We start from the raw sequence: 22,502 nt of genomic DNA, 5'->3' as shown, positions 1-22,502 counted from the left end.
TGAAATTTTTGGTTTTTGAAAAAACATCATCATCCCCTGGCTAACCTACTTATGAAAGAAAGTGAAAATGCACAAATATACAGAGAATGTAAGAATTAGGAAGACCATTTAACCACAGATAAAGAAGAGAGACAGGTAATTTAGTAGTATCTGCATGCAGTCTCCTCAATTGAGGATACTGCAGGTCACACATAGAGGCCAGAATAGCACTGTAGTTTTAAGAACATTGCTAGTGTCCCTAGAGTCAGTGGAGAGGGTCCACTCAGGAGAGCATCTTTAATTGCACCTGGAACAGCAGCGACATCATGCAGCTGAAGCAGCAACAGTGGTGATCACCATGGGCTGTAGAGCATGCTCTTTCCTAGTTTTCTGACTTCTATGAGCTTGATTCTTAGGTGATGGGAAGAAGGAGAAGGAAGCCCTTTTGATGTGTGATAGTGGACTTCTCATCCATCCTGAAGAGTAAAGGCTGAGAGCCAGATTCAACTGTATTTGAAAATAATAAAGTAAGGTGATAACTCTGCCTGGAAGTGCTCAGGATTGCTTCTCAGAGGAGTCATGTGTGGTAATCAGAGATTTTCCAGAAAGGGGAGAAAGTGGTAGAACATTCTAGACAGAGAGGGAAGGAGGCTTGCTGAAAGTGCCAGAATAGTCCTCTGCTGAATTTTGAGAGAAGGTGCTCAAATGTGGCTGCTTTGCCCTCACTGGTATTTAAGCCGGTCCTTGCCTAACTTGGGGATGGTACAGTGAATAGGGACTTGGAGCCACCCAAGAGCTGCCTCTGCTGGATGCCAGCCTAGAGCCAAGAGTTCTGTTTGAAGTTCAGTATCCTTGTCCTCTGGCTAAGGGCCAAGGCACAGTGGCATGGTTCTTGACCTCTGTTGCATCTTTCTTCTGGATTTGGCCTTGAAGAATCTGAATGATAAACTTTCCATCCACCTGACCATTTCCACTTACTTACAACAGTATCCATTTCCACAAATGCAGTGTTTATGTTGGGGAAAAGTTGGGAGAATAGCATGTCTAGCGGAAAGCACACAGGTTCTAGGTATCTCTTGTCTAGATATTTTTCTGCTTTTGCTGCTTGTTAGTATTGAATCCTCAGGCAAGTCACTTTATTGCCTGGTGCCTCAGTCTCTTCTGTAAAGTGGGCATAGAGAAGTAACAAAGATGTCAGGAAGATTTAAAAGGACAATATACATAAAATAACATTTCATATAGAATGCTGGTGATTTTTAATAAGAGTCATTGCATCTTGCATTGGAAAAATAGAATGTGCATGGAGCTAAAAGCAGCACTTAATGATTCATTCTACCTTATTCTATAATTAGTACTGACATATCCACCTCCCTCAGGGGTGGTTTTTTGGGGAACAAAGTGCCTATCTTCTTCTCTGTAACCCCTAAAGCACACTGTGTTTTTCACCTACAAGTTAGCAGAGAATTGGTATTGCTTAACTGTGTGACTGCTTCCTGTCATAGACCCAAACCAAAATGGGTGTCACCGGGTAGGCCATTTAAGTGGAAATATACCTCCTGAGTCTGTTTCTAATAGAATTGAAACACAGTGTATTCTGTATTAATAGCCTTTTTTGTGGGGGAGGGGGGTGCAGGGGGACAGGGTCTCACTCCGTTACCCAGGCTGGAGTGCAGTGGTGCTATCTCGGCTCACTGCAACCTCTGCCTCCCAGTCTCAAGTGGTTCTCCCACCTCAGCTTCCCGAGAGGCTGGGACTGCAAGCACTTGCCACCACACCTGGCTAATTTTTGTGTTTTTTAAATAGAGACAGGGCCTTGCTGTGTTGCCCGGGCTGGTCTCAAACTCCTGGGCTCAGGTGATCTGCCCACTCCCAAAGTGGATGAGCCACCGCACCCGGTCCCTTTTTGTTTTTTTAAAGTCTCACAAAGTGAAGCATTCTGGTAAAGCTGAAGAGGTTGGACAGAGCCAAGTAAGCAAGGCAAAGATGCACTCTGAGATGGGTGGCTTTGGGCACAGCTTCCCTGAGGCCAGTGATGTGCATTATAAGTATCAGAGAGAGAGAGCAGACAAATGTCAGGATGTTGAGGGGAGGGCTCAGATGTATATATTTATTTACATATATATACACATATGTTATATATATGTTATATATATATATCTGTATATATAACATCTGTATACGTGTTATATATAACGTGTTATATATACATATATTTACATATTGAGGATATGTCACTTTATTGCCTGGTGCCTCAGTCTCTTCTGTAAAGTGGGCGTAGAGAAGTAACAAAGATGTCAGGAAGATTTAAAAGGATAATATATATAAAATAACATTTCATATAGAATTATTTCATATAGAATTTACATATATGTATATATAACATGTAAATATATATTATATGTATATATATATAAATATTTTGAACTCATAGATTTAAACATATTTGATGTGTTGATATCCATTGCAATTACCATCTTTCTCACAGCCAGCCTTGGGCCGACCTGCAGTAGAGGCAGTACTGAAGATACCTAGTGTGCAAGGTCTGATAATAAGCACTTGATACAGGTTATTTCACTTAATTCCTGTAATATCTCTGCAAGGTAGTTAGTAGTCATCCCAGCTATATAAGGCATTTGAAACTCAGGTTAAGTTGCTTGCCCAAGGTCACACAGCCAGTAAGAGGCAGAGATTCAAGCACAGGTTTTTCTGAATTGAAACGTTCTTTAACTGCTGGAATGTGAGTGACAGCCAACTTGAAAAGGAGAGTAGATCTGGGACCAGAGAGGTCAGACAGACATTGAAGGTCTGTGGTTAAAGTGTTAGTTGGCAGCACTAGAAGTATATTTATCTCCAGAGTCCAGAAGGGGATAACCCAGTGCCAAAGTGGAAAGATTGCCCTGGGCCCAGGATACAGGGGCGCTGATTGGACCTCATAGCAGGGAGTCAGAAACCCAGACCCAAAAGGATTGGTTTATCGGGCCGAGGCACAGAGGTGGTATGGCAAAGCATTCTAACCCAGGACCCTGCAGATTACCAGTTACAAGTACATGCGCATTTCTATATACAAAATACTATGGAAAAATAAGTTGAGAGAACATTTCCCAAAGTGTTTACAGTGATTCTTATTCTGTTTTCTGTAATGAATAAATAATACTTATGCATTTGCTTTTAAAGACTTTTCATTATTAAAATAACATAGATGGCCAGGTGTAGTGGCTCACACCTGTAATCCCAGCACTTTGGGAAGCCAAGGCGGACAGATCACTTGAGGTCAGGAGTTTGAGACCAGCCTGGCCAACATGGTGGAACCCCATATCTACTAAAAATAACAAAAAATTTAGCTGAGATCACGCCACTGAGATCACGCCTGGGTGACAGAGCAAGACTTTGTCTCAAAATAAATAAATAAATAAATAAAATAACACAAACTCAGAAAATAGCATAAAACTGATGTACAATCTAATAACTTATTGTAAAGCAAAGCAACAGAACCTCCATTACCTCCTTCCTCTTCCCACAAGAATAACACTATTCGTGAATTCTATGGTAGTCATCTCCTTACTTTTCTTTGCAATTTTATCATCCAAATGTGATTTTATAAACATAAGTTAGTTTTGTTTGCCTGCCCTGTATGCATGTGTGTGTTTTAGGTTTCTTTTAATCTGTAGGTTTTCTCTATCTCTTTGTCCCCCTGCCCCCTAGCTGTCTGTTGAAGAAACCAGATCATTTGTCTTATAGTTGCCATCAGTTGAAAATTTTTTTTTTTTTTTTTTTTTTTTGAGATGGAGTCTCACTCTTGTTGTCCAGGCTGGAGTGCAGTGACGTGATCTTGGCTCGCTCCAGCCTCCACCTCCTAGGTTCAAGTGATTCTCCTGCCTTAGCCTCTCCAGTAGCTGGGATTGCAGGCGCGTGCCACCATGGCTGGCTAATTTTTGTATTTTTAGTAGAGACGGGGTTTCTCCACGTTGGCCAGGCTGGTCTTAGTAAGGTGCTAAGGCCTGCCTTAGCCTCCCAAAGTGCTGGGATTACAGGCATGAGCCACTGCACCTGCCCTAGTTGAAATTTTCTTAATTGTATTCCCATGATGTAGTTTACCATTTTCCCCTGTCTCCTGTTTATCCTGATCATTGGTAATTGAATCTAGAGGTTTAATCAGTTTCAGGGTTGATTTTTGGAGAGAAGACTACTTCCTACAGGGTGTTATATTCTTTATCAAGAAGCACATAATGTTTAATTGGTTCTCTTTTTGTTTTGTGAACAGCAATTGATGTGTAATCCCTAGATCCTTAATTCATTAATTAGATCCTCAATTCACCATTGCACAATGGTGTTACTCCAATTGTATATATATACATAAATATATTGTATATATGTATATTGTATGTAATTTGAACTCATAGATTTAAACATATTTGATGTGTTTATATCCATTGTAATTACCATCTTCAGTCACGCTCAAATTTTTCTATCTTTGGATAATGAACTCCCTTCAAGTTGGTTCACAATTTAACAGAATCTTATTTTAACAGAATACTAATAGTCCTTGATAACTTCCTTGCCAGCTACTATGTTAAGATATCCCAGCCTTATCTTTACATTTCCTGTCTGAGACCCACTCTCAGTCAGTTCTCTAAAATGTTCTGGTTTCTTTGAATGAGAAGTGGTATTTCAGCACCACAATCTGAGTGCTGGAAGTACTCATTGCTGCTGGTTTGGCCATTGTTTGTAAATCTCTTCAGTAGACAGAGCTAGGAAATATTTTCTGTCTCTTTCTCTCTCTCTGTCTCCCTCCTCCTAATATGTGTATGTATGTATATATAGATAGATAGATACCTGTATACACACACACATTTTTTTTGTTTTATCCTACATTATATATAAAACATACTCAGAAAACACTATCAGCACTGTCACCTACATGATGACTAAAAGGAATTTTTTTTGGTAGAGATGGGGTGTCACTATGTTGCCCAGGCTGATCTCGAACTCCTGGGCTCAAATGATCCTCCCCCTCAGCCTCCCAAAGTGCTGGGATTGCAGGCATGAGCCACCATACCTGGCCAGAATTGTGTGTGTGTGTGTGTGTGTGTGTGTGTGTGTGAGATAAGTATCATATAATATGCATGTGTACGTATGTATACATAGATACACACACATCTGTATATATAGATATAGATAGATAGTCTGGGCAGCAAGTAGACAATGTTTATATTGTCTTCCCAGCAGTGTTGCCTTGTGCTTTATGTCTAGGGCCAGAAGTAGAGTCAGTACCTGGCTAGCACAGAGGTCTGAGTACTTGTGTATCCTTGAGAGGAGGGCGTAGATCTGGCCAGTGAGTTTTGGTGCAGCAAACAGAATGCCTGCTATGAGCGAGGCACTAGACTGGGCGACTAACATACATACCCTTCCATGGTGCAAAATGGACAGGGAAGATGACTGTCCAATTTGAGTACAAATTATTAGCAACTTCAAAATAAGGACAAGGATAATACTTGAGGAGTATCTTAAGCAAGTCCTAATTGGTGGGGTTTTTTTGTTAATTGATGATAACCTTCAAGAAAAGCCCATAGCAAAAAGCAATTTGTAGTGCTTGAGAATAAGAATGAGTTCAGAAAGGATGCTAAAAAGCAGCTGGGGTGGGGAATGGAGGCTGTATGTAGAGGAGAGTCAGCTAAGAAGGGTGCAGTTTCTCAGTACTCATGTGGCTACTAGAAAGAGGGCATAAGGAAGGAGAGGGCTCTGTGCCACCCTTCCCTTTAACTAAAGTCAACCAGTCCTTCAACAAAGCTGCTCAGATGTGATCCTTTTGGCACTGGACATGGTACCATCCTTTAGGTGCCCTGTAAATAAATTCCTCCCAACAGGGTTGCTAAAGTAAGGTGCTTAAGGATCATTACTGTCCATTCATTCATTCATTTTTCAGACAGAGTCTCGTTCTGTCACCCAGGCTGTAGTGTAGCAGCACAATCCCAGTTCACTCCAACTTGGACCTCTTGGGCTCAAGCGATCCTCCCGCCTCAGCCTCCTGAGTAGCTGGGACAACAGGTGCGCACCACCAAGCTCAGCCCGTTTTTTTCATGGTTTTTTTTTGTAGAGACGAGGTCTCATCATGTTGCCCAAGCTGGTCTGGAAGTCCTGGGGCTCACGTGATTCTCCCACCTGGGCCTCCCAAAGTTCCGGAGTTACAGATGTGAACCACTGCTCCTAGCTGTCCTTTTAAATGGCTTTATTTGGAGTATAATTTATGTACCATAATATTCATCCATTTTAAGTGTACAACTCAATGATTTTTAGTAAATTTACAGAGTACATTTTCATCAGCCCAGAAAGTTCCCTTGTGCCCACTTGCAGTCAGTCTCCATCCCAACCCCAGGCAACCACTAGTCTACTTTTTGCCTCTACAGATTTGCTTTTTCTGGATATTTCATATGAATGGACCACATATCAGGTGGTTTTTTACATCTAGCTTTTTCATTTGGTATAATGTTTTTGAGATTCATCCATAGGAGTAGCATGTACTAGTAGTTTGCTACTACCTTTTAAAATAACATATATAAATGGTCTGGTGTTTTGAGATAAGTTACAGTTTCATAATTCTCGTTTTCTAAAATACCTCCTTTATATGACCAAACACGTTATCTTTTTCCTTTTTTTCCCAGGATTTGGTGGCTTTTGAACATCAGTGGACTAGCTTCTTCGCTAATTTTGACACAGAAATTCCTTTCCTGCTAGAACTTTCAGAATCTCAGGCGGGTGAGGTATGTAAGGGAAGGGTCAAAGAGGAAGAATAAAATGGTTAATTTATTTATTGTTTTAATTTTTTATTAAATGTTTTTCAAAATACAACACTATCAATTCTAATTTATCATTTCTTTAAGCTGTGTTGTATACCATAAAGTAGTTCCCCCCCATGCCAACCCTTTATAAAAAGTTGTCTTTTATTTTGTGCCAGCTTCTCCATTAGAAGGATTTTTGCTTTGCAGTGTGGTGGTGCCAGGAATTCTACTGGGCACCAGTTAATAGACGTGGGAATAATTATCCACATGTGAGTAGCACACCTTTGTCAGTTTAACCTCCAGATAATGAATGCCAAGATGTCTTTCCAAGCAGATGACGCTAGTCAGCAGTTACCAGGCTCATGAGTAAACCTGAAGTATCTAGATTGACAACCAAGACACAGGACAGCCTCAAAAACTAATCACCAGGAAGGATCCAAGGAATCCTTCTAAGCTTGCATTCTAGCCTTCTTGGGCACTCACTGCAGCCCTCAACTCTCCTGTGCTCCCCTGTGGCTCAGAGCAAGCCCTCCTGCTGATGGTATGGAGCTGGAATTGATCTTTGTTGTTATGCATTTTACCTTTGAAATGGAGTCTCACTCTGTCGCCCAGGCTGGAGTGCAGTGGCATGATCTCGGTGCACTGCAACCTCTTCCTCCAGGATTCAAGCAATTCTCCTGCCTCAGCCTCCCAAGTAGCTGGGATTACTGGCACACACCACCATGCCCAGCTAATTTTTGTATTTTTAGTAGAGATAGGTTTTACCATGTTGACCAGGCTGGTCTCGAACTCCTGATCTCAATCGCCCGCCTCAGCCCCCCAAAGTGCTGAGATTACAGGCGTGAGCCATCGCATCCGGCTACCTTTACATATTTTATAAACCCCACAATACAATGCTTTTATTTTTCTTTAAACAATCAATTACCTTTCTTAAAGATTTAAATAATAGGGAAAAAGTCTTATATATTTGCCAGTGTATCGCTTCTCAGCCTTTTGGCTAAGGTCAAGTGTAATATATTTGCCCGTGTTGTTGCTCTCTCTGGTGCTCTTCATTCCTTTGTGTAGACCCAGACTTCCCCTTGGCATCCTTCTCCTTGAAGGTTGGTCTTTAATATTTTTTTGTGGTGTTAATCTTCTGATGATAAATTCTTGCAGCTTTTGAATGTCTGGAAAAAAAATATTTATTTCGCCTTCATTTTTGAAATATATTTTTGCCATGTCTAGATTCTAGATTGACAGTTTTTACCTTTTGATACTTGAAAGATCTTGCTTCAGTGTCTTCTTGCTTGCATTATTTCTGATGAGAAGTCCTTCATCCTAATCTTTGTACATAGCATAGTCTTTTATTCTAATCTCTGAATATAGCAGGCCTTTTTTTTTTTCCCTCTGGCAGCTTTTAAGATTTTCTCTTTATTACTGATTTTGAGTAGTTTGATTATGGTATGTCTTGCTGTAGTTTTCTTCATGTTTCTTGTGCTTGGATTTTGTTGAGCTTCCTAGGTCTGTAGATTTATAGTTTTCTTTAAGTTTGGAAAGTGTTTCGCTGTTAACTCTTCAAATGTTTTTTCTTTTCCAAACCTCTCTTCTTTCCTTGAGGGACTCCATTTGCTTCTACATTAGACCACTTGAAGTTGTTCCACATCTCACTGATATCCTTTTCAGCTTGGGGAGTTCTTTTTTCTTCTTCTATTACTATGATTCTAAGAGTGAAAGAGATTCCACAAGGTATACTCAGAAGTGTCACTGTCGTTTCCTGTTACTCTTTTCTTATTGCCTTCTTCTTTCCACCCATTTTCCCCACTCCATTGACAGTAGGTAACAAACCTCTTGAGTTTCTCATTTACCTTTTCTATTTCATTTGCACAAATGAGCAAATACATGTGCATTTTCTCATGTTCTCACCTTTCTAACATTGAAGTGTAGCATATAGTCATTTCCACTTAACAGTATATCCTGGAACTCTCTCGCAGTCCTTTTTTTTTTCTTTGTTTTCTTAACGATGTAAACATATTCAAGTCAGTTCATTGGGATCTTTGTTACAATTCATAGTACTCCATTTTGTGGATTTGTCTTAATTTATTCAGCCCCTCTTGTATGTGCACATAATGAGATGGTTTCTAATATTTTGCCATTACAAACAGAGCCATAGTAAATAACTCAGCGCTTATGTATGTTCCTATTGTTGGAGGTATATATACGTACCTAGTGATGGGATTGCTGGGTCAAAAGGTGAGTGCATATGTCATGTTGTTAGTTATTGCCAAATTCCCCTTCAGAAGGGTTGTACCAGTTTGCATTCCCACCAGCACTATATGAATGCCTGTTGCTGCACAACTTCACCAATAGAATGTATTGTCATACTTTAAAAATTTTCAGTCTCACAGATGAAAAATAGTATATCGGTATTGTTTTAATTTACATTTCTCTATTAGTAAGTTTGAACATTCCCTCATATGTTTTATGACCATTTTATATTTTGTTTTCATATTGTTTTTCCATTTTAATATTAGTACAGTTATTAACTGAACTATAGAGCATAGGTTTTAGGAGGGTTTTTTGTCCCCTGGCTTTTTTTTTGGGATGGAGTGTCGCTCTGTCGCCAGGCTGGAGTGCAGTGGCGCGATCTCAGCTCACTGCAACCTCCGCCTCCCGTGTCCCCTGGTTTTTAAGAGTTTGTTACATAATTGGGCTATTAGCATTTTGTCCTAGTATATACTCCAAATACTTTTTCCATATTTGTCAGTTGGTTTGTTTATAATGGGTTTTTTTCTTGCCATGCAAACATTTTTGTTTTTATGTAAATTGATCTGCCTTTTCTTTCATTGCCTCTGGATTTTGAGTCATTATATAGGGAAAGGCTGTAATTGAACGTTACCCTCTAGCACTTGTATGGCTTGAATTTTTACATTTAGATCCCTAATCCAAATGTAATTCGTGGGAATATGTTGTGAGATATGGATCTACTTTTATTTTTTCCCTCAAATCATTACCAAGTTAGAATCCCAGCTATACAGTTCACTAGCTCTGTGACCTTGGACAAGTAAATTAACTTTTGTATCTTTGTCAACTCATCTCTAGAGAGGAAATGATAGAATGAAACTCATAGGTTGTTATTAGGATTGCTTGAGATGATAAGTGCCTATCACAGTCACATGGTAAGCCCACGATAAATTTTAAGTATAATGTTAATCTATAGTTTTTACAGATCAGTAAGACAAACATCAGAACTCCAATTGAGCCAGGCGGGGTGGATCACTTGAGGTCAGGAGTTCAAGACCAGCCTGACCAACATAGTGAAACCCCGTCTCTACTAAAAATGCAAAATTAGCCGGCTGTGGTGATGCGCACCTGTAATCCCAGCTACTTGGGAGGCTAAGGCAGGAGAATTGCTTGAACCTGGGAGGCGAAAGTTGCAGTGAGCTGAAATCGTGCCACTGCACTCCAGCCTGGGCAACAAGAGCAAAACTCTGCCTCAATAAATAAATAAATAAACACTCCAATTGATAAATATCCAGAGAATGTAAACTGTTAACTAATGAAGGGAAATCCAAATGGCCACTGAACATGTCTAAAATATTCTACTTCATTAAAAATGCCAAGGGGTATAAAAGAAGACAACAAACAATGAGGTCCCATTTTTCATTTTTCAACTTGGCAGATATATTGAAACCATTTCATAGGCAGTGCTTATGAGGAGACCATGAGACAAGCACACTCATATTGTAGGTAGACATGTACATGGGTAGAACTTTCTTAAAAAACAATTTGGCAACATAGTTCTGCCTTTTTATTCTATGATTTCATTTCCAGATCTGCCTTAAGGAAATCATCAGAGCTGCAGATTAAATTTATTAAGTTCACTACATGAGAGGTGTGTGTGTGTGTGTTTGTGTGTGTGTATGTGTGTGTATTTTTTCCATTATATTGAAGAATTAATAACAATATAAATTTCCATGAACAGAAGACTATTTAATAAAGTTTAGTGCAATCATATATTATCTATGATGTACCATAGAGAAAAGATTTGAAGAAAATTTACCAAAGTGTTGATAGTTTTTAGACATTATAGGTGGTTTTTATTGTCTTCTACAATGAACATATATTAATCAGAAAAAAAACAGTAAATATTATTTAGTGGGATTAAAATTACCATTTGAATTTTTGGATCCTTTGGACATGAGAGCATGCATGTTAAGTTTTGATTAGTGTTTAGCCTCACACTATGCATCCAAAAGCTGAGACTTATTTCATTGATTTCCCAGGAAACTTCCATCAGTATATTTAGAAATTCCTTGGATTAGCACAGCAGAATTTGTATATATTAATGTATTGGAAATGTAAAAGAAATTTTTAAAAAAAAATCTCCACATGATTAGCAACTTGGACCATAGATGGTGATTGGTCCAATTTTCTTGCAGTAAACACTGTACGTTAAAAGGATTTTTTTCTTTATTTTCCTTTTTGCAGGTTTTTGTCTTTTTTTCTTTTTTGGTATTATTTTGTTTGCCACTTATTCCTAAAATTCATATTGCTATTAACCATACACATCTTTCCATGTTCTTATAATAATCTACAAACATCTCTCCCTTTCTGTACTCTGTCTCTCTCTGTCACACACACACACACACACACACACACACACACTCACACACACACATACATACACATGCTGTGCACTCTCCTGAAGCATGTGTGTACATACATACATATGTGAGGGGTTTTATGACTGTTTTACCAAATTGTGTTCTTAATATATACAATGTTGGCTTCTTTTTAGCCATTCAGAAGTTATTTCAGTCATGGAATGATCTCTAGCCATATAACTGAAAACAGGTAAGTTTCTTTCTTGGGGAAGAAGGGCGAATGGTGATAGAGAAAATGGAGGTGGCAAGGGGGTTGGCTGTGGGGGTGCATTCAAGTTCAGAAGCTAGAGTCAGGAAAATATGGGTTGACTTTAGTTATCACAGGGTAAGAAATCTGTACTCTGTAAATGTGTCTGTTTCTCTGCTTTCATTTTTGTTTTATTATTTTATAGTAAACTAGCTTTTAAAACACTGTTGTCAGCCAGGTGCGGTGGCTCATGCCTGTAATCCCAGCATTTTGGGAGGCCAAGGTGGGCAGGTCACCTGAGGTCAGGAGTTCGAGACCAGGCTGACCATCTCTACTAAAAATACAAAAATTAGCCGGGTGTGGTGGCAGGCGCCTGTAATCCCAGCTACTCGGGAGACTGAGACAGGAGAATCACTTGAACCCGGGAGGCGGAGGTTGCAGTGAGCCGAGATCGTGCCATTGTACTTCAGCCTGGGCAACAAGAGTGAAACTCTGTCTCTAAATAAATAAGTAAATAAATAAATCACTGTTGTCTGCTAAAATCTAAAGAAAGGAATTTTTAATTTCATTCCTGGCTCAGGAAAATGACAGGAAGCAAATGAAAATAAATAAATGGGACCTAACTAAATGAACATGCTTCTGCACAGCAATAGAAATAATCATCAGAGTACACAGAGAATCCTCAGAATGGGAGAAACCATTTGCAAATTATGCATGTGACATATGCATAGTCCGAGGGCTGGGCAGGGGAGCAACAGTGGCTTGCAGGCAGTAAAAGGGATCAGGTGTGAAGGTCCAGCCCCAAGAAGATGGGCTCAGTGAGGGTTCGAAAGTGTTTTCTCCCACATCTCTTTTGTCATGATCAGCAGGAGATACTTCCTCTGATGGATAGAGAGGACATTTCTTCTCTCTTTTCTTCCCCCAATTCCAATCCAATCTAATAGTGAAACAAAGTACCCTGGCTAGGACTCAGAGTCATCTTTTTCTGCCCAAAGTGTCACCTAGCTTGAATTAAGCTTCAGAAAAAAAATCAGCCATGCTTACTTTTAAAAGCCTTGTTTGCCTGTAGCTTAAGGTAGTATTTTTAAGAGTAGTGAAAAGAAATGCAAAGAATTCTTTACATGGCGCACACTAAGGGCAATTTAGGAAGAAGATAGAGGATAGAGTCATCAAATATTCACTGAGAACTATGACATACCAATCAAGAGAGATTCATGGTTTAAAAAAAGAAAGCAAATATGATTACTGCCCTCATAAAGTTTATAGGGTAGTGGAGAAAAAGACATTAATCAAACATCTTAACAAAGAAATCTGTTATTACCAACTCTGATTGGTGCCATGAAGGAGAAAAGAGCATAGTACTTTGAAGCCCATCACAGGAGAGCCCAGCCCCCTCCAGGAGAGAGCTGAATAATGAACAGAGATAACTGGGAGTAGGAGGAAGAGCAGAGACCCTGAGACAAGAACATAAGGGACATCAAAGAAAATTATCTTGGCTGGAGTATTGAAGTTGGAGTTGAGTGGCCTTCTATGGAGCTGAGAAAGTTCACCAGATCATACAAGTTCTCTTTAGCCATGTTCAAGATTGTGGCCCTTCTCCAGAAAATAACATAAAGGCAGTAAATTGGCACGTTTAAAAGATTATCATCTGGGAGGCCGAGGTGGGCGGATCACGAGGTCAGGAGATCGAGACCATCCTGGCTAACACGGTGAAACCCTGTCTCCACTAAAAATACAAAAAATTAGCCAGGCGTGGTGGTGGGTGCCTGTAGTCCCAGCTACTCGGGAGGCTGAGGAAGGAGAATGGCGTGAACCTGGGAGGTGGAGCTTGCAGTGAGCCGAGATCGCACCACTGCACTCCAGCCTGGGCGACAGAGCAAGACTCCGTCTCAAAAAAATATGTATATATATTATCATCACTGCAATGTAGAGAATCCATTATAGGAGGGCAAGAGTGGAAACAGGGAAACAGTGAGGAAGTGTTGCAGTTGTCCAGGGAAGAAATCATGGCAGCATGGACTAAGGTTGTGGCCATGAAGATGGAAGAAAATGGTTAAATAGGAAGGCTTTTGAGAAGGTTAATTAGATTTGAAGGCGGAGGAAGCAGAAGTCAAGGAGGCCTTTCAGATGGCTGGGTACCTGGGTGGATTGTGATGCTGTTTATTTCCTGCAAGAACTGGAAGGGGAGCAGACATAGGGAACATCATCACAGAGGAGAGGAGGGAGGAGCAAGCTGCAGGTAAACCCTGGGACTATTCGGAGACCAGGTGGAAGAGGAGGGTGACTGACTGGGAGACTGAGGGGAAACAGTTCTTGCAGTGGAGGGTGGAGGGAGTCAAGTGCTTCTCAGAGACCAAGGAAGGAAGGAAGACCTGAAGACTATCTGTTGTATTTGCTGTATGCTATATGAAAGTCACTTGGTGACTTTGGCAAGAACTCTCTGGGTGAAATGACTGAGGAGGCTGATTAGAGTGGGCTGAGGAGTGAGCAGAAAGTAGGGGAGAGGAAAAGTTCAGCCAAGAGGGCAGGGAGGAAGGGGGTGGGTACAGAGCCAGGTATGTGTGGTATTGAGAAAATTTGCAACCCTCCTGTGCTCCTTCCCTATTGAAAGTTACTCAGGAATTGGTGACTGCCCTATTGTCTGTCTAGTCCAAGTATCATAACTGTCATCCTTTAAGACTCATATTTCTATTAAAATTCTGTTTTATAATACCAGAGTTTTGCTCTATCACTGTATCATGGACAGCAAACTTATGGAACTTATTCCTCAAAAAGTGGGACATGCTGAAAATACAAACCTAGCTTGAGTTTAGTTATGTCCCTAAATGTTAACTGATCCCTGTGGGTCAGTAGGGAGACAGCTGGCATCCATTTCCAACCAGCCAAGGATATTCGGTCGACTGTACTGACTGACCGCTTTGCTCAGGCCGCAAGTGTCCCTCAGAAAAGCCTGAGGACTTACTAAGGCCATGGAAGGTTGCCTTGGCCAGGAACTCTTTTCTAATCACATGTTTTTGACTTCCCTCTCTAGCCCTAATCGGCAGCCATTTGTTCTCTTTGGTAATCACTCCACACGAGAAAACCTGAATGCTGGCAACTTTAACTTCCCTTCTGAAGGACATCTGGTACGAAGCACTGGTCCCGGCGGGAGCTTTGCCAAGCACATGGTAAGTGGCTGGACTGCCTGGTGCTTGATTAGTTTTATTATCAAGTTGCGGGGGTGGGGTGGGTGGGGGGAGCTAGACAAAAGGAACCTTTTCCAGTTAGTGTGTTGATTTAACCCTGAACTTGAAGTTGTTCTAGAGTGAAAAGAAGTGATTAGAAACTGTTTGTACTTTTTTTATAGGTACTAGGTATGATTTGAAAACATCACATTTAATTTTGAAATACTTGAAGGAAAAAGGTTAAGAACGTAGTTTCACAAACCAGACTTTAAGTTGTCAGAGTAATATTGTCAATAGAATTTTTAAAATTCAAAATAATTTGAAGATAGTTATTCCAAGCCTAAGATTGTTATGCCTTGACTGTTACATTTAAGGACAGAAGCCAACCTTGATGATCATTGTTTATTGAGAGTGCCAGAGAGAAGATTTTTGCATTTGGTGGCAGATTGTCTGCTACATTCTTTTAAAGAAAACATTAGACCTGAATATGAGACTTAGATTGTGAAAGTCTATGCTATCTCAGTGGAATTTTGAGTATTTTCAAAATGTCTCTGGCAATCAGGAAAGCTGTGGTTAGTAGGTACTAGTTTTTTTGTTTGTTTGTTTATTTTTTGAGACAGGGTCTCACTCTGTCACCCAGGCTAGAGTGCAGTGGCACAGCCTTGGCTCACTGCAGCCTTGGCCTCCCAGGCTCAGGTGATCCTCCCACCTCAGCCTCCTGAATAGTTGGGACCACAGGCACATGCCACTGTAGCCTTCCTGTCTTCCCTAGGAGAGGGGGAAATAGCTAAGAAACACTTTTGATGGTCACAGCCTGGAGACACAGGCCCGCTAAAAGACTGAGATTTAACCGTAAAATCATAGAATGTTTCCCTCCCCCATTACCTTAGCAGAGGTCTACAATATAATAGGGGGTTACTGCTGACAGAGCTGCAAGGTACATCTAAGGTGGAGCTCACAGGGAACCCAAAGAAGAAAAATGGGGAAGAAAAATAGAAGAATACTAGAGGGATTTGAAGTCCCTGGCACCTACAGCTTCAGAAAACATTAAACAGAACCTAACTCCCAGCCAGATTAACATAAAATCCCACATTAAAAGTCTGTTTCTTCAGTTCCTGTTACCTGATACATCATTTTTGGCTTTCAACAAAAAATTACAAAGCATGCTAAAAGGCAAGAAAAAACACTATTTGAAGAGACAGTGCAACTATCAGAACCAGACTCAGATATGACTCATATTTTGTAATATACAGATTATTAAAAATAACTATGATTAATGTTAAAGGCTCTAATGGAAAACATAGGCAACATGTAAGAAGAGATGAATAATGTAAACAGGGAGGTGGAAACTTGAAGATAGAACCAAAAGGAAATTCTAGGATTCAAAAGCACTGTAATAGAAGCAAAGCATACCTTTAATGGGCTTATCAGTAGAGCAGACATATCCATGGAAGGAATCAGTAAGCGTGACATTGGTCAATAGAAAATTCCCGAACAGGAGTGTGAAGAGAAGAAAACAATGAGGGAAAAAAAAAATCATCCAAGAACCAGCCGGGCACAGTGGCTCACACCTGTAATCCCAGCACTTCAGGAGGCCAAGGCAGGTGGATTGCCTGAGGTCAGGAGTTCGAGACCAGCCTGGCCAATATAGTGAAACCCCATCTCTACTAAAAATACAAAAAATTAGCTGGGTGTGGTGGCGGGCGCCTGTTATCCCAGCTACTAGGGAGGCTGAGGTGGGAGGATCGCTTGAACCCAGGAGGCGGAGGTTGCAGTGAGCTGAGATTGCACCATTGCACTCCAGCCTAGGCAACAAGAGCAAAACTCCGTCTCAGAAAAAAAAAAAAAAAAAAAAAAATCATCCAAGAACCCTGGGACAATTTCAAAAGGTATAATGTGCATGTACTGGGAATACCTGAAGAAGAAAGAGAAGGAAACGGAAGAAGTACTTGAAGTAGTCATGGCCAAGAATTTTCCAAAATTCCTGACAAAGACACAAAACCACAGACCAGGAAGCTTAGAGAACACCAAGCAGGATAAATCCCAAAATATCTATGCGTAGGCCTATCCTATTCAAACTTCAGAATATCAAAGACAAAGAGAAAATCTCTTAAAATGCTAAAAGGGGAAATAAAACACCTTACCTATAGAGGAACAAGGATGAAAATTCCAGTGGACTTCTTATCAGAAACCATACAAACAAGAAAAGAGTGAAATGATATTTTAAAGTGTTGAATGAAAAAGCACACCAACCAAACCACATTTTATATCCAACAAAATTATCCTTCAAAAGAAAAGGGAGGAAACAAAAGAGAAATACTTTCTCAAACAAAAAAATTGAATTTATCACTAGCAGATCTGTCCTGTAAGAAATGTTAAGTTGTTCTTTATGTATGTGTGTATGTATGTATGTGTGCATATATTATGTATTTTAATTATATATAACGTAATATATAATATGTATTATATATGTTATATATTATATATATAATCAGAAACTTGGATCCATGTAAAGGAAGAGCATCAAAGAAGGAATAAATGAAGATAAAATGAAACCTTTTATTTTTCTTATTCCTAATCTAAAAGATAACTCTCTAATAATAGTAACAGTGTATAGGTGATTACAGCATGTAGATAAGTGAGTGGCAGCAATGTAATAAGACACAGGAGGGAGGACATGGGAGTACTCTGACACAAGGTTTATGCACTACACACAAAGTGATAGAGTGTAATTTGAAGGTGGACTTCGATTAGTTATTAATTTATATCACAAACTCCAGGGAAACCACTAAAAATGTCCATGTTTCAATTGAAAAATCACTAGAGATCTCAAACTCAATGAGAAAAGACAGTCATCAGTGCCAGCACTAACAGAACACAGATGTGAGAATTAACTGACAAGGATTTTAGAGCAACCATCATAAAAATACTTCACGAGGTCAGGAGATCAAGACCATCCTGGCTAACACAGTGAAACCTGGTCTCTACTAAAAATACCAAAAAAAAAAAAAAAAAAAAAACCAAAACAAACCTGGGCGTGGTGGCACGTGCCTGTAGTCCCAGCTACCTGGGAGGCTGAGGCAGGAGAAGTGCGTGAACTTGGAAGGCGGAGGTTGCAGTGAGCCAAGATGACACCACTGCACTCCAGCCTGGGCAGCAGAGCAAGACTCCGTCTCAAAAAAAAAAAACAACTTCAGTGAGCACCTACAAATACCCTTGGAGTAAATGATAGAAAGTTTCAACAAAGAAATAGAAGATGTGTAGAAAAACCAAATTGAGGCCAGGCGTGGTGGCTCACGCCTGTAATCCCAGCACTTAGAGAAGCCGAGGTGGGCAGATCACGAGGTCAGGAAATCGAGACCATCCTGGTTAACACGGTGAAACCCCATCTCTACTAAAAATAGAAAAAATTAGCTGGGTGTGGTGGCGGGCTCCAGTAGTCCCAGCTACTTGGGAGGCTGAGGCAGGAGAACGGTGTGAACCCGGGAGGCGGAGCTTGCAGTGAGCCGAGATCGCGCCACTGCACTCCAGCCTGGGCGACAGAGCGAGACTCCATCTAAAAAAAAAGAAAAAAGAAAAACAAAAACCAAATTGAGATTTTTAAAGTAAAAATAGACCAGGCGCGGTGGCTTACAACTTTAATCCCTGCACTTTGGGAGGCCGGATTACCGGAGGTCAGGAGTTCAAGACCAGACTGGCCAACATGGCGAAACCCCGTCTCTACTAAAAATAGAAAAATTAGCCAGGCGTGGTGGCAGGCACTTGTAAAATCCCAGCTGCTCGGGAGGCTGAGGCAGGAGAATCACTTGAACCTGGGTGGCAGAGGCTGCAGTGAGCCAAGGTTGCACCATTGCACTCTAGCCTGGGAGAGAAGAGCGAAACTCCGTCTCAAAAATAAGTAAATAACAGTAGTCAAAGTTAAAAACTCAGTGAATGGGCTCAGTGGCAAAACAGAAATGAGAGAATAAAGAATCAATGAACTTGAAGATAGAACAATAGAAATCACCCATCTGAACAACAGAAAATAGACTGAAAAAAAAAAAACTGAACAGAACCTCAGAGAGCTGTGGGACTCTCACAAAAAATCCAAATATTCATATTGTTGGAGTACCAGAAGGAGAGGAGAACGAAGATAAGACTTAAAAAATGAAGAAATAAAGGTTGAAATTCCCCCAAATTTGGCAAAAAAAAAAAAAAAAAAACAAAAAAACCGCAAAACTGTGAATCTACAAAATCAAGAAGCCGAGTGGACCTCAAACAGGATTAAACCCCAAAATACCCACACCAATACACATCAAAGTCAAATTGTTGAAAACTACAGACAAAAAAATATTTTTTTTTTGAAATGGTATCTCGCTCTGTCACCCAGGCTGGAGTGCAGTGGCTCAATCTTGACTCACTGCAATCTCTGCCTCCTGGGTTCAAGCAGTTCTCATGCCTCAGCCTCCTAAGTAGCTGGGACTACAAGTGCGCACCACCATGCCTGGCTAATTTTTGTATTTTTAGTAGAGACAGGGTTTTGCCATGTTGGCCAGGCTGGTCTTGAACTCCTGACCTCAAGTGATGCACCTGCCTCGGCCTCTTAAAATGCTGAGATAACAGGCATGAGCCACCACGCTCAGCCCAAACAAAAAATCTTGAAAACAGCCAGAAAGAAATAGCACCTTACCCATAGGGGGGAGACAATTTTTTTTTTTTTTTTTTGAGACAGAGTTTTGCTCTTGTCACCCAGACTGGAGTGCAGTGGCATGATCTCAGCTCACTGCAACCTCTGCCTCCTGGGTTCAAGCTATTCTCCTGCCTCAGCCTCCCAAGGAGTTGGGATTACAGGTGCCCACCACCACACCTGGCTAGTTTTTGTATTTTTAGTAGCAACAGGGTTTCACTATGTTGGCCAGGCTGGTCTCGAACTCCTGACCTCAGGTGATCCACCTGCCTCGACCTCCCAAAGTGCTAGGATTACAGGCGTGACCCACCATGCCCGGCCAACAATTTTTGAGTGAAAGTTGTATTTCTTTCTCATCAGAAACCATGAAGGCCAGAAGGAAGTGGCACCTATATTTCAAATGCTGAAAGAGAAGAATTGTCAACCTAGAAATCTGTATCTAACAAAAATATCCTTCTAGAATTAAGGGAAAATCAAGACATTCACAGATGAAGGAAAACTACAAGAATTTGTTGCTGGAAGACCTACCTAAAAGAATAACTTAAAGAAATTTGGTCTAAACAGAGGAAATGATAAAAGAAGGAATCTTGGAACATCAGGAAGGGAAGAGAACAAAATGATCAAGGCAGTGTACCACAGAATTATATACTTTAAAATGGTTTTATCTCAAAAGTTGCCAAAAAAATAAAAATTAAAAACCACCCAGTGTATATCCACATTATAGATTGTATTATAAAAGCAATTTCTGCTCTCAGGTCTGTATCACTCCAAAGCCAAAGAGTTTTCACTCATTAAGTCAGTAATCCTTGTTGAATGTCTAGTAAATGCCAGTCACTGTGCTAGATGAAGGGATAGTCATGATCTTTGCCTTTGACGATCTCATAGACTTGAAAACTCCAGGGAAAGCCAGCTAGGAAATGTTTGAACCGAAACACATTGCTTCCTTTTTCCTTCTGAGTCGTGAATTTCTTATCGTCCTGGGCTGACTGAGAGCCAGCTAGGAAATGTTTGGAGCAATGATTTAGATGTCCATTACACACCTATTAGAATGGCCAAAATTCAGAAGACTGACAACACCAAATGCTGGTGAGGATATGGAGCAACAGGAACTCTGATTTATTGCCGGTGGAAATGCAAAAAGGTACAGTCACTTTGGAAGACAGTTTGGCATTTCCCTACAAAACTAAATATAGCCTTACCATAAGATCCAGCAATTTCGCTCCTTGGTATTTACCCAAAGAATTAAAAACTTATGTCCACACAAAAACCTGCATATGGATATTTATAATTACCAAAACTTAGAAGCAACCAAGATGTCTTTCAGTAAGTGAATGGATGCTATTTAGGGATAAAAAGAAAAGAGCTGTCAAGCCACAAAAAGCCATGGAAGCTCCAAGATTCTGATGTCTGTACTGAGTGGACAAAGAAACTATTCATTTGGAGAGGGAACACTGAGGAGAGTCAGATTGGATGTGTGTGAAGTTCACTTTAGACAGTGAGTTTGAAATGACTGTGAGACACCCCAGTAGAGCTGAGGCGGCAGTGGTTAGATACATAAGTCTAGGGTTGCAAGGATTAGTCTTGTCTAGAAGTAAACATTTGAGCATTCCCTTGGTATGAAGGGGGTAATTAAAACCAAGGCTGTGGGTAAGATTATCTGGATATATATTGTTACTTATTTATTTCAAAATCTTCCTTTGAATACAAGGATAGGTACCTTTAGACCAGACATCCAATGAAGCTGTCTTGAGGTTCTTCTTGTTTTTTTATAGTCTTCCAGGAAAGCTCACAATTGATTCAGCCTGACTTAAAATGTTTTTAAGAGTCGTGCTCTATGACACCAAGGTTTAGACTCTTAACCAGTTACTTATTTTAACTACTTAAGACAATCCAAAGTTCTTTCCTGAGAGAAATCTTGACTCTGTGTATAGATCCCATTCTACTGGCCAACACCTGTGCTGGTGTGTTGATCTTCTGACTGAGATAGACTTCAGATTCACGTACTCAAGTGTACACAACTGAAAGAGAACTGTGTCACTTCAAATCTGGGGTTTAAACCATGTGACTTTAACTCAATTCATAGCACAAACACTTGGCACCTTTAAAAAAAAACCTTTAATAAGGGAAAATTGGAGATCCAAGGAACATGTTTTAATTGAGGAAATATGTATCAACCAGCAATTAGAAATACCTCCATGAGTTTTCATTCATTGTCATGGCAATATTGATCATGTTCACTATTAGTAACTTTTTTATAGGTTAGTTAGAATAAGTTCTCATTTCCAATCTGTAACTTGGATTCACAATGTTATAGAAAAATGCCTTGAATTCTAGTGTTGTTGTCTTAAACAATTGGGTAAAATAGAAGGAATGAGTATTTGTGTTGTATTTAGCTACTTTTTGTATATTGTACTTACTAATGTTCCTTTAGTTCTTGTGGTAGTATTTTTGCATTTTATACCTATTATTCTAGGAACCCTCATGAGATGTTGGATTTTCAGAAGAGGAAAGGACATCTATTTTATCTCTGTATCAATGAACATCTTAACAGGGAAGAAGAATAAAAATTTGAAAACCTGGAGGAACTTATTTTCTCTTCCGCAGGGTCTGTGTACAGAGATGAAATACAAATGGTTGTGGGAATGTGGATAGCACCGTCCTTTCCTGAATTTGGAGCTGTCCCACACCTCTGCCTGTCATGTCAGCCGGGGGCTTCACTGTGAAAGCTCTGGACTGAGTATTAATGACAGTCAAAACCCAAACACCTTGCTTCCTTTTTCCTTCTGAATCATGATTGCCCTAGCATCCCTGGGCTAACTGAGTATCCAACAGCACCCTCACAATATAGCCAAGGTTTAAACCACACAAACACACACACACACACACGCACACACACACACACACATGCACACGCACCAAAAGATACCTTTGGAAAAACAGTTAAAGATCATCTTTTCCCCTGTGTCTTTAAAAAATAATAAATCTGTTTTGTAGAAGAAAATTTATTTCTGGCCAGGTGCAGTGGTGCACACCTGTAATCTCAGCACTTTGGGAGGCCAAGGCGAGCAGATAACCTGAGGTCAGGAG

General features: G+C 40.2%; 1 protein-coding gene across 4 annotated transcripts in view; it reads left to right on the top strand.

Moving 5' to 3' along the window:
• DNAAF9 (dynein axonemal assembly factor 9) overlaps positions 1-22,502 on the top strand; it is a 162,265-nt gene that overhangs the window by 52,479 nt on the left and 87,284 nt on the right. For all 4 annotated transcript variants that reach the window (XM_031004883.3, XM_031004884.3, XM_055372473.2 and 1 more), the window contains 3 exons: positions 6,639-6,737; positions 11,533-11,588; positions 14,617-14,752. In XM_031004883.3, the coding sequence (XP_030860743.3) occupies positions 6,639-6,737; positions 11,533-11,588; positions 14,617-14,752 (291 nt within the window). The remainder of the gene's footprint in view (positions 1-6,638; positions 6,738-11,532; positions 11,589-14,616; positions 14,753-22,502) is intronic.

This window comes from Gorilla gorilla, chromosome 21, assembly GCF_029281585.2.
Source record: "Gorilla gorilla gorilla isolate KB3781 chromosome 21, NHGRI_mGorGor1-v2.1_pri, whole genome shotgun sequence".
In the NCBI taxonomy this organism is placed as follows: domain Eukaryota; kingdom Metazoa; phylum Chordata; class Mammalia; order Primates; family Hominidae; genus Gorilla; species Gorilla gorilla.
The sequence above is the reverse complement of the archived record's forward strand: the minus strand, read 5'-3'. Positions and strand labels throughout refer to the sequence as shown.